At 37.2% G+C, this 19,858-nt stretch overlaps 1 protein-coding gene across 1 annotated transcript; it reads left to right on the top strand.

The window, feature by feature from the left end:
- Positions 1-3,616: 3,616 nt before the first annotated feature.
- LOC149816162 (membrane magnesium transporter-like protein) lies at positions 3,617-18,881 on the top strand. The gene is made up of 5 exons (XM_089987130.1): positions 3,617-3,818; positions 3,922-3,974; positions 4,067-4,167; positions 18,374-18,493; positions 18,633-18,881. The coding sequence occupies exons 1-4, from the start codon at positions 3,746-3,748 to the stop codon at positions 18,465-18,467; spliced, it is 321 nt and encodes a 106-aa protein (XP_089843256.1). The 5' UTR covers positions 3,617-3,745; the 3' UTR covers positions 18,468-18,493; positions 18,633-18,881.
- Positions 18,882-19,858: the final 977 nt, after the last annotated feature.

Raw genomic sequence — 19,858 nt, 5'->3', positions numbered from 1 at the left:
CTTAACTAAGGGTATTGCAGAAGACTTGTTTACCAAGCATGTTGCCCAAATGAGATTAATATATATATATGATTACGAAAGAAATCCTTAACGGAAAATCCGTAATCAATTCAAGGAAGCCTACAATAGTGGGAGCAAACTGAGCAGTCTCATGTCCAAGTGGGAGATGTTGGTGCGTGTGGCCATGCACTGCATGTTGTGCTTATCCATGAGTAGGCTTGCTCATGGATAAACTAAGTTCGTTTTACAAATCAACATTTTTATTTAAATTTCAAACTCTAGTTTATCAAATACATTGGACTCACTGATATTCTCTCAACCGTCTGCTGAGCCGAGAGAGTGAATCCAAAGGCTATACAAACACGGGACTTGGCCCCTATGGTGATATGCAATATAGCACATCGTGAAACCTTCAAAGCAAACCTCCAAGCTTCAAACTATCCTCTGCACTTTCTTTTCCCTCTTCACTCTCTACTGCCGCACCTCAACCTCTCTGCTGCCGCCGCTACCTGAGGACCTTCCGCTGCGCCACCTCAACATTAAATGCATTGTAAGATGTTGATTTTTCACATTTTGAAAAACATATCTATATATAGTATAGTCTTTGTGTAAAATATATTTTTTATTAAATAAATTATAAAAAATAAATATATGTGGTCCGATCAATGAGATTCTCAAGCAGTGGAGAAGAGAAGCCGTTTGATGAGCAATGGTTGTAGATTTGTTGGATTATCTCTCTCTCTCTCTCTCTCTATATATATATATATATATATATATAGAGAGAGAGAGAGAGAGAGAGAGAGGGTTGTGCTGCCCTTTTTTCTTCTTAGGACTCTCCAAAAATCATAGATGTGTTTATCATTGCTTATTTTAAGAAGTAAGCTTTGTTTGGAATTGATTTGATGTAAAAATATGAATTGATTTTAAAATAGGAAACCCAGTAGCAAAATAGGTGCGGATTGATTTTGACTTTGAACTGGTTCTAATGGTAGGTTGGATATCAATGGGTTCAGGTTCCGGCCAGCTCAAGTACAAAACAGGTTTTGAATACATAATGGGTCTGAGATTTAATCGAATTGGATACGAGGCATAATTAAGGAACGTGATTTTTTATTTCTGCAGCTCTCCATTGCCGTCTATCTGAACAAGAGAGATGGTCACCTGCAGAAAGGTTGGTAGACGGCAATGGACTGCCAGAGAGATAATCACCTGCATCTCTCCACTACTATTCTCAATCTACAAAATCGTGTTCGAGTTTCTTGCCAGTCATCTAAGGCATGTCATTTCTAAGGTTGTGGGAGAATCTCAAAGAGCCTTTAACCCCCAGCAGGTGAATCCATGATTGTGTGGCCCTTGCTAATGAGAACTGCTTCACAGTTTGTCACGCTTGACTAAACTTTTCTTCATGTTAAAGGTTGATTTCTGCAAAGCTTTTTATTAGGTTTCATGGGGCATTGTTTATTACTCATTGGAATCTACGAGACTCGAGACTAGATGGATAAATTGGATCAAAGAACTGGTTTCTTCGGCCTTTGTTGCGGTCCAAATTATTAATGGTGAAACTGAAGATTTCTTCTCCTTGAATCGTGGATTGGGCTAAGGTTGTTGTTCTTTGTCTCCTTTTCTCTTTGATATAGCCGTTATAATTCTATGAATGAAATGTTTTTGTTCTTCTCTGAAAAAAAGGGATTCAACTTAGGACATGTTTGGAAGAGAGAAAAACTCTCATAAGAAAAGAAAGTTTTGCCTATTAGAGCTTTTGATATGAGAAGTTCTCTAAAAGAAAGTTTTTCCCTTGTTTGTGTAACATGAGAAAACCAGAGTGTGAAAATGTAAAAATATGAGAGATGAGGTGGAGGGTGGTGAGATGGGTGGTGGAGAGTTTTAAAATAAATTTTCCCTTGGTAGGAAACATTCTTCCAAGACCGGTCATGGAGGAATGTTTATTATCAAAAAATGTATTTTTTATAAAAACTCTTTAAGTGAAAAGTCTCTTACATTTAGAAGGGTCAGAAAATCTGTAAGAATTTTTTATTTTGCATCACTTATAATAGGTAAAAAAAAAATATTCTGATGACTGTTTTAAGAAATTCAGAATTTCATAGGCTTATGTCATGAAATTCGAAAATGTTAGGCCTTTTTTGAAATTAGTCCTCAAAGATTTTTTTTTTCATCCCTCGTGTCAAAGATAAGATTCGGAACGAGGAGATACGTAAGAAGGTAGGCGTTGCACCCATTGAAAATAAGATGAGAGAGAATTGTTTACGATGGTTTAGACATATTCGACGAAGGCCTAATGATGCTCCAGTTAGAAGGATGGAGAAACGAGAAAATATATTAGTTAAAAGAGGTCGGGTAGGCCTAGGAAGACATGGATGGAGGTGATAGGAAAGGATATGAATGCTTTGAACCTCACCGAGGACATGGCATTGGATAGAAATGAATGGAGGAGAAGGATTCATGTGAAAGACCCAGAATGATTTTCTTTGTTGGTTCATATCGCCGACCCTAATTGTTTTGGGATGAAGGCGTAGTTGTTGTTTGTTGTTGTTGTATGTCAAAAATGGATCTGCCATGACACAGTGACAACTGAGAATCTTTTTCTACAGTTAAATTCTCAAGATAAATTGAAAACAAAAAAATCAGAAAAAATAAGTTAAAAACAAAACACACTTTTTTTACAAACAATTTTTTTTTGTTAAATAAAAAACAAAAAAAAAATAAATTCTGACATTTTATAACAAAATGACCAATTTCTCATGTTTTTCACGTTTTTTTATCACTAAGGTCAGGCCAGAGGTATTTGAGTTGTCAAATGGGAGGTCGCAAATCAATTTTTGAGACCCGAAGCTCTCAAATGGCCCAAACCAGATGCAAGGACTAAGGAGCAGTCAGGTTACATGAGTCAACCCTAACTGCAAATGGGTAGGATCCAGGATAGAGGCTTTGTAATTTTTGGCCGTTTCAGAATCGATTCTGATCTGAATCCTCATGTATTAAAATGTTTTAGATACGGACTGTTTGAATCCCTAGCCCAATATTAAGGTATGGTCCTAAAAATGATGGACCAAGTATTATTTGGGTAGACCCAAACCCAGACCAAGTAGTATGTGGGTTAGGACCCTATAAATCCTGATCCATGTTTTTTGTATGCATTTTAAAGTAAAATGTACGTTTCGGATGCACTAATTATTTGGTTCGAGTTCTGATACACTTTTATGGATCGGATACCCGGCGCTGTCAACTATGCCACAATGATTCGTAGACGCAGGATTTGGATTCGACTAGAAACTTCGTTTTTTTTTTAATGCAACATGAGGACATGGAATTTTTAATTTTTAATCAATAAAAAACTAGATTTTATCGAAATAAAATTAAAATATAATAAAACATTATTTAAAACGTGTCCACTCGTGTCATGGATGATCAAGCTTTGGAAAGGCAAGGGCCAAACCCCAAAGGGATCTGATCGGTACGGATCCTGGACCCATTTTGTCAAGATCCGGGCCCGCGAGCAGAAAGATCCGAATCGTAACCTACACCGATCCAACCAACCGATTCCGAGTCGAAGTCTTCGGCCTTTTTGGCTTCACAGCCTTTCGAACCCCCAACACGATCGATTCGCTCTGGAGGCCAAGGAGAGAGGATCCATCTTTGGGGATCCCAATCTCCATCCTTCTCTCTCTTCTTCCCGGAAGTATTTCTTCCTCGATTCAGTTTGTGTTTGCAGAAGAAAGAAGAAAAGATGGGCGCAAATTTCGTTGTCGGTGTTATTGGGGGCATTCTTCTTCTTCATGCTGCCTACTCCACAATCCAATGTAATTCCTGCTTATTTATTCGTTTAATTTTTGTTGGTTTGATTAAATTTTTGGGTATGTTGAATCTTTGTCGTTTGATTGTGATTTTTTGTTGTTGGGTCAGATAGAGCAGTTCTGAAGATTATAGAGGAGGAATTTTCTGCACTTCCCATCAATGTAAGTCATGCTTCTTCTTTTTTGTGTTTTTAAGTGTTGATTTGATTTTGGTTTGTGGGTGTTGTTGATTACTGCTTGTATTGTTCACTTAGGTGTTTCTGGAGGTGATGATAGGATTAAGTCTGTGCTTATGGGCGGGTCTTACGGTTCCTGGGAAGTTCCGTTCCATATTGACTGATTCTGAAGAGAACAGGTTGGGTTTTCCCTTTTCTTTTTTCTTTTTGTGGGTTAATGGATTTCACTTCTTAGTCTGTTGGTTGAACTAGTTATTTTGATGCTTCTTCTTTTTGTAAAAAAAAAGTCTTTGGTTTATTCTGCAGTGTGTATAATCATATCTTAAATTTCATAAACTGTAGGTCATGTTTTTTCATTGAATTGTTTGTCCCAATTCATGTTATTTCAGTTGCTTTCTTAGTTTGGGCGAGTCATGTGTAGTCAACCAACTCGGCTAGGGAGTGAGTAGATGCTACGCCTTTGTTTTGGATAATTTCTTTTTTTTCTTCAATAGAGGATTTGTAATCAGGCCGTGGTAGCATCTGATATAGACAAACAATCGACAAAGTCTGATGCTATTTGATCACGGTTGTAGTTAGTTTCTTCATTGTTAGAGAGGAGAGAATGGAGTGTGAATTTTTGGCACACTGTCATTCTCGCTTAAGATGGGAAGGTCATATGTCATGATTTGATTTGATTTAATGGAGACTTCGAGCTTGTTCGATGTCGGATTGCCTTATAGTGTTGAAGAGAAGCATAATTATTGTGGGTTGCCTGTTGACTTTGTATGGGCTCAACAGAATGCCTTTTGGAGCTTTAAGTTGCATAAATCCCAATGAGAAGGAAATCATATTAAAACTTTGCGAGGAGGACCTTTGAACTGTGTGAGCTTTTTCTTTTTTCATCTGAATAGGAACCTCAACTAAATTGACAAGTTATTAATCTCAGCACTAGATGACAAATAGTCAAGTATTTGTGGTCTATTAGTGCAATGCTCTACGTGGATAAATGGTACATTTTATTATACAGAAAAGTGGGAGTTGATACAACTTAAGAATTGCCACTTTGATGATACAGAGATTTTTGGCTTAACTTCTGATAAATTTTGGCCAATTGCCTGAGCTTCTCTCTTGAGGAATTGACTTAACATGTGGAAACGGGGAATTTTAGTTAGTAGCCTTCCAATTGCATGAGACAATCAAGAGATTAGAAAATGTTATAATATGGGGGTCAAGTTGTGTCTATGAGCACAAAAAGAAGCAGACAAAGGACTAGACTGAATTTGAGGAAGTGTCTCTTGTGAAAAGACTTTGTTTCTATACCAGAATGCATGTGAGTGGGGATTATTTCCGCTAGGGTTTGAATTTTGCCTCCTTTTCAGGTTATCGACCTACTGATGGAGGGAAATATTAAAGATGGAATTTTTTGAAAGTTTATAATCTGAGAAGTATTCTTATGTAGTTATTCCCTTGGGGCATGTTTGGAAGCAAGAAAATTTCTCATAGGAAAAGAAAATTTTGCCTATGAGAAGTTTTGATATGATAATTGTTCTAAATGAAAATTTTTCACTTGTTTGTGTAGCATGGAAAATATTAGAAAAATGGATTCGCTCAAAATTGACACAAAACTAACACTAAAAATTTGATTGTCTCCTTCTCAAAAGTGCATAAAAATAAAAGGCTAACCACTTTTCCAGCTTATAGGTATTCCAAATCTTACGAAATAGTTGAAGATGCCAAAGTCCAAGCCTGAAGATAGTCATCACACTCACGAAGAACCATTTCACGATGAAAACTAGCATCTGAAAACCCATTATAAAAACTTCATGGGGAGTTGAACTAATAAAAACTGTGACAAAGATTAATCTGTTTGATATCATCTAATTCATCCAAAATCGCATTTCACTACCAACTTCCATTATAAAAAAAAAAACAGTCAGATAAAAATAAAAACAAGGGAAACGAGTGAAGCCTTCCAAAAACCCAGTTGTCATAAGTTGTTCTGTGATCTTTATTTGCCAATCCTTGTCACTGATTACATATTTGACTGAAACGATACAAAGATAGCAAAACAACTCAATGTAGATGCCTAATGCATTTTTCAATTGGTAATGAACTCAAGAAGATTCCTAAACAAAACCCTTCTCAAGAGTTTACAGAAAAAGTGGAGAAGACTAAAAAAACTTCACACTCAAGGCATCAGAAACAGAAAAAATGAGGACCGAAATGGATTTTTTGTTACCTGATCCATTGAGGGCGAAGAGACGAAGGAAGTGTTAAAATATAAAGTCCATATATATATATATATAGATATAGATATTTTTGTAATACCTGATAAGGGTAAATATGTCATTTCCAGTTTTTACGCATATTCACTTTAAGAATATGATTGTATTTATTTATTTTTTCTTTATTTTTTCCCTTTTTCTTTTTTTTTGTTTTTATTCTTTTTAACCATTGGGGGCCCACACAATAGACGTTGGGCCCCTCCAACGGTCACAATTGTGACCGTTGGAAGGGCTCCAATGTCTATATGTGGAGCCCCTTCCAAGGTCTCCATGTGTATTATAAATAAGGGTTCAACCCCATTGTAATATTCAATGCTTGGAGTTAAAGCTCCTCCATTATTCAATAAAAATTTGTTATTTTTATGCCTTTGTGCATTTGTGTTTGCTTATGTGCCTTTGAGCACATTTATTCAAGTGTTCTTGATTGTGCCTTTGTGCACATCACTCTTTGAGGAGTTTGCACCTTTTGTGCACATCACTCTTTGAAGACATTTTCACATGCTATCAAAGCTTGGTCTCTAGAAGAAGAAGCTCCGGTATTGCGTCATCTTGGTGGTCTCCTCGAAGAATGTGTCCATTCTTCTTTATCATTCTTTTGGCACAAGAAGCTCTTGTAGATCATTTCAAGTAAAGCGCAATACATCAAGTAAGCTCAAAGAAGACCCGTCCTGGTAGGATTTCAACTCTTGAAGACTCTTTCCTTCTCATTAAAGGCACTTTCGTGGGGGAAAAGGATTCTCACTTTTCCTTAGGATTTAAACTCAATGGGTCCAACTATCATGTTTGGGCCGCCAATATGGAAGACCATATTAAGGGAAAAGGTCTTTGGGGCTATGTCAAAGGCACAATTCCCGAACCCAAACAAAAAATCACCATTATTGAAAAAGGTGAAATTAAGGTTCTTGATGAAAAAGAAAGGGAAAAGGTTTTTGAAGAATATAATAAGAAGCATGAAGAGTGGGAAATGAAGAATTATAAAAAAAAATCATGAATTATTTTCACGGTGGAAACAAGAATAAATGCCAATATTTTGAAATTTAAAAAGGCATTTCAAGTTTGAGATTATCTTGAGAGGATGTACACCTCAAGAGATTTATCCCATAAATACTATCTTCAAAAAAAGACATTGACCCTCCAACAAGGGAAAATGTCCGTTAGAGAGTTCTTTGTTAATTATCATCCATTTGGGATGAACTTGTTGTTCAAGAATCCAAATGGAGTGGAGAAGCTATTAAAGTAAGGCATAAGCAATTGGAAGATGATCACTTCTTTATTTTTTTGAATGGGCTTAGACCCGAATTTGAATAAACTAGATCCTCGTTTTTATCTTCTTTTACATCTCTACCTCTAGAAGATGTTCTTACTAAATTGAGTGGAGAAGAGACTAGATCAAAGTGTGTTGGCCGCTCCTTCACAAGATGAAAATGAAGGAGCCTATGCCATTTCTAGACCGGGGAATAATGTGAAAGCATATAAACTCCCTCATTTTAACAAATTCCAAAATCAAAATCAAGGAACAAGAGAGAATGATGGTCAAAATGGGAGAAGAGACTATAGTAAAATTATGTCATTTTTGCAAGGAACCGGGACATATTAAACCGGTGTGTCCTAAGTGGAAGAAGATGATGGCCATGTCAATTACATTTCAACCATATAAGGAGGAGGGTTCGTCTACTTCAAACAATGGAGCATTGTATCTAAGTCAAATCATGGAAGCTCTCTAACCTCTTCTCAAGAGGTCCGTCTCCGGAGCCACTATGTCAACCTTCTTGCCTCCTGGTAAGATTCCTTGGCTTTTAGATTTGGGTGCCTCATTTCATATGACTCCAAATATTTTTATTCATTCCGAATACACAAAAAATCTATCTCCCTCTTTTGTCTCAACCGCGGATGGTGCTTCTCTTGAAATTAAAGGAATTGGAAATTTCGAAAAACAAAGCTTTTTTATTCCTAAAGTTAGATTTATTCCTAAATTAAATTTAAATTTGCTTTCGGTTTCTCAATTATCGGACCATGAGTGTGATATCAAATTTTCATCAAATAAATGTTGGATACATGATCGTCGGTCCGGAAAGTTGATTGAGGAAGGTTCTAGGAAAGAAAATCTATACTACATGGAATTTCTTCAAATTTTAAAACACTTTTTTTGTAACATGGCCCAACATAAAGATATAAATGTTTGGCATAAGCGCATTGGCCATCTCAATATCATCAAGCTTTCTTATTTACATTTTGTCAAAGATCTATATAAAGAGAACTTCACTTGTAATGATTGCATTTTTGGAAAAATGAGAAGCTTACCTTCTGGACAAAGAACCATGTTTACAACTAAACCTTTTGAAATTGTGCATTTGGACGTATGGGGATCAACATCCATTATATCTAAAGAAGGATTTTTTTACTGTCATTTTTGTGGATGATTATTCTAAATTTTGTTGGATATACTTTCTCAAACATAAACATGAGTTTTTTTTAACATTCAAGACATATCACATGATGATAAGAAATCAATTTATGAACAACAACAACTACGCCTTCATCCCAAAACAATTGGTGTCGGCGATATGAACCAAAAAAGAAAATCATTCTGGGTCTTCCACATGAATCCTTCTCCTCCAATGATTTCTATCCAATGCCATGTCCTCGGTGAGGTTCAAAGCATTCATATCCTTTCCTATCACCTCCATCCATGTCTTCCTAGGCCTACCCCGACCTCTTTTAACTAATATATTTTCCCATTTTTCCATCCTTCTAACTGGAGCATCATTAGGCCTTCACTGAATATGTCCAAACCACCGTAAACGATTCTCTCTCATCTTATTTTCAATGGGTGCAACGCGTACCTTCTTACATATCTCCTCATTCTGAATCTTATCTTTTATTGTATTTCCACACATCCATCTCAGCATACGCATCTCAGCTACACTTATTTTTTGAATATGATGTCTCTTGGCAACCCAACATTCCGTACCATGTAGTAAAGCGGGCTTGATAGTCGTCCTATAAAACTTTCCCTTCAACCGCAATGGCATTCTACGATCGCACAACACTCCAGTTGCACTCTTCCATTTCATCCACCCAACCTTTATCCTATGATTTACATATCCATCAATTTCTCCATACTTTTGAATGATAGATCCCAAATATTTGAAACAATCATCCACTGTTTTTTCTTGCTCACCAAGCTTCACTACACTCCCATCACTACTTCGTTGCTTACTAAACCGATATTCCATGTATTTTGTCTTACTCTTACTCAACTTAAAACCTCTTGCTTCCAATATCTGTCTCCATAATTCTAACTTAGCATTAACCCCAGCTCTAGACTCATCAATCAAAACAATATTATCAGCAAACAACATACACCACTGCACATTTTCTTGAATTGATCTCGTAAGCTCATCCATCACTATAGCAAATAGGAAAGGGCTTAAAGCAGATCCTTGATGTAACCCAACCGTTATAGGAAAATTGGTTGTCACCCCTCCACAAGTGCGGACATTGGTTACTACTCCTTCATACATATCTTTAATTATACTAATGTACTTGAGAGAAACACCTTTCCGGAGGAGAATATCTCTCAAATGATTTTAAGAATTATCTTGAAACTAATGGAATTATTCATAAAAAATCATATCCCAAAATACCCCAACAAAATGGCTTAGCCGAAAGAAAACATAAACATATAGTTGAGACCACTGGGACTTTGCTTATCTCTCAAAAGATACCTAAAAGATTTTGGGCCAATGCGGCTCTTGCATCTGTCTATCTTATAAATCGTCTTGCTTTAAAAAAACTTGAATAAAATATCACCTTTTAAAATTTTATATAGAAAAAAACTTGATTATAATAGTCTAAGAATTTTTGGATGCAAATGTTTTGTTCTTACCGATAAAAATGATAAACTATCACCCAAAGCCATTCCTTGTGCATTTCTTGGTTATTCAGAAACTCAAAAGGGATTTAGGTGTTATGATGTTAAAAATGACAAACTATATGTTTATAGAAATGTAACTTTCTTAGAAAATTCAAGTGGTTTTGAATAATATAAACCTAATAAGGATAATGTCGATTATTCCTTCTTGTTTGAATTATTATCTAGAAATGAAGATATTTCTAGTGATGATGAAATGATATATGATGCCCCTAATAGTGATTCTCAAGAAAATGAGAGTTCTCCACTTCTTGAACAAGCTATCGAAGGAGGAATATCTAATGAATCAATCACGTATTCACATAGAGATAGAAACACCTTTAGAAGTGCAATTGAAAAATATAGTGAATGTAATGAACCTTTTTCAATAAATAATTCTCGTAGAACCGAGAGAACTAGGAGAAACCCTTCTAAATTTATATCCTATGAATCCTTCTCACCTAAACATAGAGCATGCCCGAGTGCTATTCATTCTTATATGAAACCTACGAATTTTGAAGAAGCTAAGAAAATGATAGAATGGATGAATGCAATGGATAATGAACTTGAAGCTCTTAGGAAAGACAATAAGATGTAAATGGGTTTTTAAGGTAAAAACCAAGAGTGATTAATCACTTGAAAGATATAAGGTTCGTCTCGTTGCCAAGGGATATAGTCAAGAGTATAGTATAGATTACGATGAAACATTTGCTCATGTTGCAAGAATAATTACTATTAAGTACTTAATTACCATTGCCCCTATTAAAAAATAGAACATATATCAAATGGATGTCAAAAATGCATTCTTAAATGGAGATTGAAAAGAAGAAGTCTATATGGATGCTCCTCCGTGTATGGATGTCCCCAAGGGTAAAGTTCTTCGCCTTCGAAGAGCCCTCTATGATTTAAAATAAGCCCCCAAGGCTTGGTATGATCGATTTAACAACTTAATGATAGAAAATGGTTTTATTTCATGTTATACTGTTTGTCAAGAAATCAGATGCAAGAATTATAATTTTGTTATTGCATGTTGATGACATGTTGATTACAAAATGATACCAAAGGAATCAAGGTTATCAAGTCTGCATTAACAAAAAAAATTGAAATGTCAGAATTAGGTTTTCTGATATATTTTTTAGGCATTGAAATTGCTTATTCTCAGAGGGGTTATTTTTTGTCTCAAACTAAACTTGCTTGTGAGGTCATTGACAGGTTAGGAATTACAGATGATAAAATCTGTGAAACTCCTGAAGTAATAAGAACAAGAATGAAGATTGATGATGGGATTCCTCTGGAAGATCCTATTCCTTACAGGCAACTCATTAGATCTTTGATGTATCTTAGCATTACGAGGCCAAATATCTCTCATGCAATACATTTTGCAAGTCAATTTCAGCATGCCCCTAGATCAGTCCATATGAATGTCATTCTTCGAATTATCAGATACACAAAGGGGACCATAAATAAGAAAGTATTTCTATCTTCATCATTTTATTTAAATTTAATTGCATATATTGACTCTGATTGGGGAGGTGACCCAAATAACCGTCACTCCACTACTAGCTTTTTTTTATCTTTTTAGGTAAATCGTTGGTTTATTGGAGATGAAAGAAACAACAAAAGGTGTTTCTGTCTTCTACTGAGGCTGAGTACCGAGTCATGACAACTATACAACAACAACAACAACAACAACAACTACGCCTTCATCCCAAAACAATTGGGGTCAGCGATATGAACCAAAAAAGAAATTCATTTTGGGTCTTCCACATGAATCCTTTTCCTCCAATCATTTCTATCCAACGCCATGTCCTCGGTGAGGTTCAAAGCATTCATATCCTTTCCTATCATCTCCATCCAAGTCTTCCTAGGCCTACCCCGACCTCTTTTAACTAATATATTTTCCCATTTCTCCAACCTTCTAACTGGAGCATCATTAGGCCTTCGCCGAATATGTCCAAACCACCGTAAACGATTCTCTCGCATCTTATTTTCAATGGGTGCAACACCTACCTTCTTACGTATCTCTTCGTTCCGAATCTTATCTTTTATTGTATTTCCACACATCCATCTAAGCATCCGCATCTCAGCTACACTCATTTTTTGAATATGATGTCTCTTGGCAGCCCAACATTCCGTACCATATAGTAAAGCGGGTCTAATAGTCGTCCTATAAAACTTTCCCTTCAACCGCAATGGCATTCTACGATCGCACAGCACTCCAGTAGCACTTTTCCATTTCATCCACCCAACCTTTATCCTATGATTTACATCTCCATTAATTTCTCCATACTTTTGAATGATGGATCCCAAATATTTGAAATAATCATTCACCGGTATATCTTGCTCACCAAGCTTCACTACACTCCCATCCCTACTTCGTTGCTTACTAAACCGACATTCCATATATTCAGTCTTACTCTTACTCAACTTAAAACCTCTAGCTTCCAATGTCTGTCTCCATAATTCTAACTTAGCATTAACCCCAGCTCTAGACTCATCAATCAAAACAATATCATCAGCAAACAACATACACCACGGTACATTTTCTTGAATTGATCTCGTAAGCTCATCCATCACTATCGCAAATAGGAAAGGGCTTAAGGCAGATCCTTGATGTAACCCAACCGTTATCGGAAAATTGGTTGTCACCCCTCCACAAGTGCGGACATTGGTTACTACTCCTTCATACATATCTTTAATTATACTAATGTACTTGAGAGAAACACCTTTCTTCATCATTGTCCACCAGAGAACGTCCCTAGGTACTCTATCGTATGCCTTCTCTAAATCAATAAAAACCATATGCAAATCTTTGTTCCTCTCTCTATATCTTTCAATAAGTTGTCTAAGAAGATGTATAGCTTCCATAGTTGATCTTCCAGGCATAAAACCAAATTGATTCTCCGATATCATGACAACCTTCCTCAACCTAAACTCAATCACCCTCTCCCAAAGTTTCATAGTATGACTCATGAGTTTTATACCACGATAGTTTGTGCAATCTTGTATATCACCCTTATTCTTATATAAAGGCACCAAAGTACTCTTCCTCCACTCATTAGGCATCTTATTTGTTCGTCAAATCAAGTTAAAAAGATTTGTCAACCATTCTAAACCTTTCTCTCCCAAGCATTTCCAAGCCTCGATAGGTATACCATCTGGGCCAACTGCCCTTCTTGATTTCATTTTCTTCAAAGCCTCTGCAATTTCTTTCTTTTGAATCTTGCGCATGAAGTCACGATTTATCTCATGAAAAGGAATGGAGAAGTCTCCAAGATCTTGAGCATGACTATCATTAAATAGCTTATCAAAATAATCTTTCCATCTCTCCTTAATCTCCTCATCTTTGACTAAAACCCTTTGCGTTTCATCTTTGATACATCTAACCATACCCAAATCCTTCGATTTCCTATCTCTCATCTTTGCAAGCCTATAAATATCTTTCTCGCCTTCTTTGGTATCCAACTTGTCATAAACCTCCTTATATACCTTAGCCCTCGCGTTTCGAACAACTTTTTTAGCTTCCTTCTTTGCTATCATATACTTCTCCAAATTCTCATTATCACGACTCTTACTTAGATTTCTATAACACTCTCTTTTAACCTTAATAGCTAATTTGACATCCTCGTTCCACCATGATGTATCCTTACCTAGTGGTGCACCGCCTTTAGACTCACCCAATACCTCCTTAGCTACTTTTCTCATACCACCCGCTATCTTATTCCACATTGATTCTGAATCCTCCTCGAGACACCAATCAACTTCCTTAACTACCTGCTCTATAAACATTCCTTGTTTAGCTCCTTTCAGTGCCCACCACTTAATTCTAGGATCTATCCTATGTCTATCCCTTTTGCGGCATTGTCTAATTCTAAGATCTAAAATTAAGACTCTATGTTGTGTAGCTACACTTTCTCCTGGTATAACCTTACAATCGATGCAACAACCCCTATCTCTCTTTCTAAGTAGGAAAAAATCTATCTGACTCGTATTAACCCCACTTTTAAATGTTACTAGGTGAGACTCCCTCTTCCTAAACCAAGTGTTTGCTAAGATCATATCATAGGACAAACAAAAATCTAAAATCCTTTCTCCACTTTCATTTCTTTCTCCTATACCATAGCCTCCATGGATATTCTCAAATCCATCCCTACTAATGCCTACATGTCCATTAAGGTCACCGCCGATGAAAAGCTTTTCTCCATAGGATGTCTCTTGTACTACTCCATCTAAATCTTCCCAAAATTGATGCTTAATGGAATCATCTAAACCTACTTGAGGTGCATAAACACTAATAATATTAATAATATCCGTACCTAATACTAATTTAATAAGTAAAATTCTATCACCCTTCCTACGGACCTCAACTACATTATCTATAAACTGACGACTCATAACAATCCCTACTCCATTCCTATTCCTATTTATTCCTGTATACCAAATCTTATATCCCCAAGGTTCTATCACTTTAGCTTTCTCACCTACCCATTTGGTCTCTTGAAGAAATAAAATATCAATCTTTCTCCTACACATAACATCTACTAACTCTACCAACTTACCAGTTAAAGACCCTATGTTCCAAGTGGCTAACCATAATTTTATGGTCTTGGACTAACTTCTTTACCCCCACCCGTCCAACAAAGTGAGGGAACCCTTGCCTATTTGACACCACACCCGGGCGCCGGTGTGACGCGTCGCTTCTGGGCGACGACCTAGCAACCCTTGCACATTTATCACTGCCTCCGAGCCTAGAGAGTACAGCGCGTCGCTCAGTAGGGAACGCCCCAACGAAATTCTCATATTGGTTCATTTTCATAGGATATGACAAAGTTTTTATGCTGGCTGTCACAGGCCTACCGCAACCCTCCTTCTTTATCCGGGCTTGGGACCGGCAGTGTATAACTACACAGGCGGAGTTCGAGTCATGACAACTATAATCATGAAAATTGTTTGGCTTCGGCAGTTGCTGGAAGATATGGCAGTTCATGTTCAAGGGCCTACAAAGTTGTACTGTGACAACAAAAGTGCAATATATATTGTCAAGAATCATACATTTGATGAGCGAACAAAGCATATCGAAATGGACTGCCATTATGTTAGAGAAGAATATCTGAAGAAAGTCATTGATCTCTCCTATATAACATCAGAATATCAACCGGTTGACTTCTTTACTAAGATACTACCCTAGATTCAATTTTCTTCTTGGCAAACTTTCGGTCATCACACCGTAAGTTTGAGGGGATGTTAAAATATAAAGTCCATATATATATATATATATATATAAAATACCTGATAAGGGTAAATATGTTATTTCTAGTTTTTACACATATTCACTTTAAGAATATGATTGTATTTATTTTCTTTTTCTTTCTTTATTTTTTTCCTTTTTCTTTTTTTTTTTATTCTTATTCTTTTTAACCATTGAGGGGGGCACACAATAGACGTTGGGCCCCTCCAACGGTCACAATTGTGACCGTTGGAGGGGCTCCAACGTCTATATGTGGATCCCCTTCCAAGGTCTCAATGTGTTATAAATAGGGGTTCAACCCCATTGTAATCTTCAATGCTTGGAGTTAAAGCTCCTCCATTATTCAATAAAGATTCGTTATTTTTATGCCTTTGTGAATTTGTGTTTGCTTATGTGCCTTTGAGCACATTTATTCAAGTGTTCTTGATTGTGCCTTTGTGCACATCACTCTTTGAGGAGTTTGCACCTTTTGTGCACATTGTCTCTTTGAAGACATTTTCACAGGAAGGAGGTCTCTCTCTCTCTCTCTCTCTCTCTCTCTAGAGAGAGAGAGAGAGAGAGAGAGAGAGAGAGACCTGAAAATGGTGGGTGGTGGGAGGAAGATGAAGATGAGAGAGAGAGAGATCCCCAAATGCAAAATTCTTTTAGAGAAAAATTCTCTCTTGTTTGGAACGGTCAGAAAATCCATACTTTTTTCTCTTCCAAACGTGCCCTTGATGTATGTGAATTGGTATTGATGCGGGGAATAAAGTTAGAGGTGCATACAAATATTATATTGCAGATGATCATAAGATTTGTATGTTGTGACAATATAAATTTTTTCTCTTCCTCCTATTATCCCGTTCTCTTTCCCCTAGTCCATTTCTTTTTTTTCACATCGCTAATCAGACCTTTTGTATGCTTCTTAATAGATCAGTTTTCTTTTCCTGAGACAAAGGACAGTACCCACAGAGGCTGAATATAGGGCCATGGCTATTGTCATGGCTGAATTTTTTTGGATTCATCACCTTTTGGCCTGAAGGCAGCGGATAGATAAATCTCTCATATATTGCGATAATCTAAGTGCAGTGGCAATCTCAACCAATCCTGTCCAGCATGGGAAGATAAAGGTTCAGTTGAACCAACATTTTGTTCGCAAGCGAGTGGAAGATAAGGAAGTTCCGACACTTTTTTATTTCTATAGAAAATCAAGTGGCTAATCTTTTCACCAAACCGTTGCCCTTCTTTCGTCATTGGATACTTAAATACAAACTATCCATGGTCTTGACTCATGCACAGTTTGAGGGGGTGTTAAGAATAGAGGTGGCATCCTGGCTGAGGCTATTTTGGTCATTTGTGCTATGTCAGTCTTATTACCATTCAGATTTTAGGTGACGTCCTGGATGCGGGTATTTTGGTCATTTATTCAGTCCTATTGTTTTTTTTAAATAAAACAGTAATCATTGGCACTAAAATAGAATGAAACATTACATTATCAGTCCTATTGTAATACAGATTATTTATAAGGGTATTTTGTACATATTAATATTATATATTTGGATTCATAGGGGCACCCTCTAAGATTGAAAAAAGAGGAGTGACTCTCTCTCTCTCTTCATTGTACACGATTCCCAATAACCACCTTCACAAAATTTGATGGGAGAACCAGTTTATTGGAGACCTTAGATCTAAAATATTATGGCAAGCTATGTCAGATGGATTCGCCAAATAGGCTGCTGCACCCTCGTCACGTTAATGCGGGTATGGCAAAATTCACGTTTTGCTGCACCAGGTGCAGTCAACCCATACCTAGGGTTATCTTTGTCCAAAATGAACTCAATCAACTTTAACCGAGTCCATTTTGATCCTTTTAAAAAAAAAATTGTGGTGGGTGGGTAAGGGTTCGGGGGGTGTTTAAGGCAGAACCCTTCCCTCCTCTTTTCCCCTCCTCTCCTTCTCTTCCGACGGCGGCGACGGCCTCTCCTCTTTCGACGGTGGTGACGGCCTCTCCTCCTTTTCTGATGGTGACGACGGTAAGTCTCTCTCTCTCTCTCTCCTTCTTCCTTCTCCGCCTCCTCCTCCTCTCTTTCTTCTTTCTCCTTTTCTCTTTCTTCTTCTTCTTCCCTTTTGTTCTCTTCCTCCTCTCTTTCTTCCTCCCTTTTGTCCTCTTCCTCCTCTCTTTCTTCTTTTTCTTCTTCCTTCTTGTCCTCCTCTTCCTCTCTTTCTTCTTTTTCCTTCTCCTCCTCCTCTCTTTCTTCTTTTTCCTTCTGCTCCTCCTCTCTTTCTTCTTCTTCCTTCTCCTCCCTCATCCTTCTCCTCTCTTTCTTCTTCTTCCTTCTCCTCATTTTGTTGGCGCAAGCGCCGAACCCAGGCCTGGGTTCAAAAGAACCCTGCGAACCAAACCCAGGCCTAATGGGTTTGGTTAAAATTTATATATACCCTCCCCGCACCCAAATTTTTTTAAAGTGCCGCATCACCGCACCCGCACATATGTGACATAATTGGCAAGTTCGCTTATTACACATCCGAAAATCTATTAGGAATGTTTCAATTTCCATGAAGCAGGGATGTCAATTTGCTTTCACAATGGATGTCAAGTGGCTTGGAGGAGATCAATTTGGTGGATGAATCGGGCAAAAACCGGCATCCCCTTGGCTTCTGTTATTTCTAAGCAAGGATCCCCAATTCCCCATTATGTTTCTCAGCTTCATCTCTGCATATTTTTTTCTTGGTTTTGTTATCACCAGCTGCTATGACTAGCTTCTTTCTATATCTGTCATGACAATGTTCTATCCATCCATTGAGTATGCGGTGGTTGCAGTTTCAAACATGCTAACGAGCTGTATGTTGGGACTGAAATTGAGATTCTGTTTTTCAGCTAGTGATGATTGTCTGTTGTAAATCTCCATTGTCAGCAATGATATCTTTTTGCTATTGTCAGTTTCTAATGATGAATTTTTTGTTATATCAATATGCAGGTTAGCTTCTCTACCGGAAAATCTGGACTTCATGATTTTTAACCATCGCGGCAAGGTGTTCCCCTCCAAAATGGGCTTGAAACTCAAGTCCTGAGTTCCTAGAATTTATCTAAATCCAGAGTTAGTATTCTCCATTTCCTTCAGGATGATTCTTGGATAGATTTTAATTTTTGTTATATAAGGTTTACTAGTTTTTACATCATTGAACTCCCTTCGCAAACTTGTAGTTTTGATGCCCATTGTGGTCCTCAATATGCAGGTCTGAATGCTGAGCACGTACGGTATGGGCAATCGCCTTGGTGTTGAATGCTATCCATCTTTGACATTGGACATGGCTGGCTTCTTGATTCTTGTTCTTTTTAGTGAAACTCTACAGGATTATTAAAAAAATGAAACTAATCGATGGTTTTGAGACAATGATGATTTGCTTGTTTTAAAAGTTGTTGGGGACTGACATAGTTGACATTTTTATTTCTTTCCTTTAGGTTTATTAAAAGAAAGTTCTTTATCATGGACTCAAGTTGTATTTTTCATGGTGTGCGGCTTTTAGCCATTTCCACTGGCGAATGAAGTAGTTATTGCAAGTTTTAGCTCATTGTCATGATGGCATTTTCTTTTCAATGATTAGTTTGTGAAGCACATGCGCAAACTGCAAGTATTAAAGTACAATTGGAGGTTTTAAATCTTTTAGTCCTTGTTGGCTGTAGCATGTTAATAAGCTTTGTTTTGATGTTGCCTTCCTTTATATTTGCTTGTTGAAAGTTGGAACACTAAGATACTACTGTTTCACCATGAAGAATCCTTATCCTGACATTAATCTTTTGTGATCGGACTACAAATCCGAGGGTTCACATACAAGTGCACACCTTGATAAGCCAACTGCATATAGGTAGTCTTGAAAGACAGTAGTCAAACATCTTCTGCTGGTTAGGTTGAGACAGGTTCTCAAATATCTAGGGAGAAGGGAAGCTAAAGCATCTGTATCTTTTGCTCCCTCTTACATCAGGGTAGATGGAATAAATGAGATTCCACTCTTATAGACACATGGAAAATGGTCTGTCAAACAGATCTTGAAAATGGTCCCTTGCTGCAAGGACGAAGCTGGATGTACTTCCCGGTGGGCAGGGAGGACTTCAAGGGTTTTATTGACTGGAGGCCTGCTAATGTGCGGTCGGTGATGGTGGGTTCTTCCCTTGGCCTACCCAAAAAAAAGAGTGGTAGGTCTTGCATATGCATAGTGGTTGGTTTTGTATGATCAAATGTGACTAATATCGCTTTCATTACTTGATCCTCATTCATGAACATGTTTACCATCAAAACTACTACATCCATAACAAAATTGAGTGGCTTGGTTATTCCATTGTAACAAAAAATGTACTAAGCCGAAGATTGTCTTCTGCTTTTGCATGGATGACCACATCAGGCATTTATTTGAAGACCATAGTTTGAATGGTTGGAGACTTGACCTGAAGTCCCTTGAAATCA

This window comes from Nuphar pumila, chromosome 14, assembly GCF_984573655.1.
Source record: "Nuphar pumila chromosome 14, dmNupPumi1.hap1.1, whole genome shotgun sequence".
NCBI classification, from domain to species: domain Eukaryota; kingdom Viridiplantae; phylum Streptophyta; class Magnoliopsida; order Nymphaeales; family Nymphaeaceae; genus Nuphar; species Nuphar pumila.
Note: the sequence above shows the minus strand (reverse complement) of the source record. Positions and strands in the feature narration are given on the sequence as shown.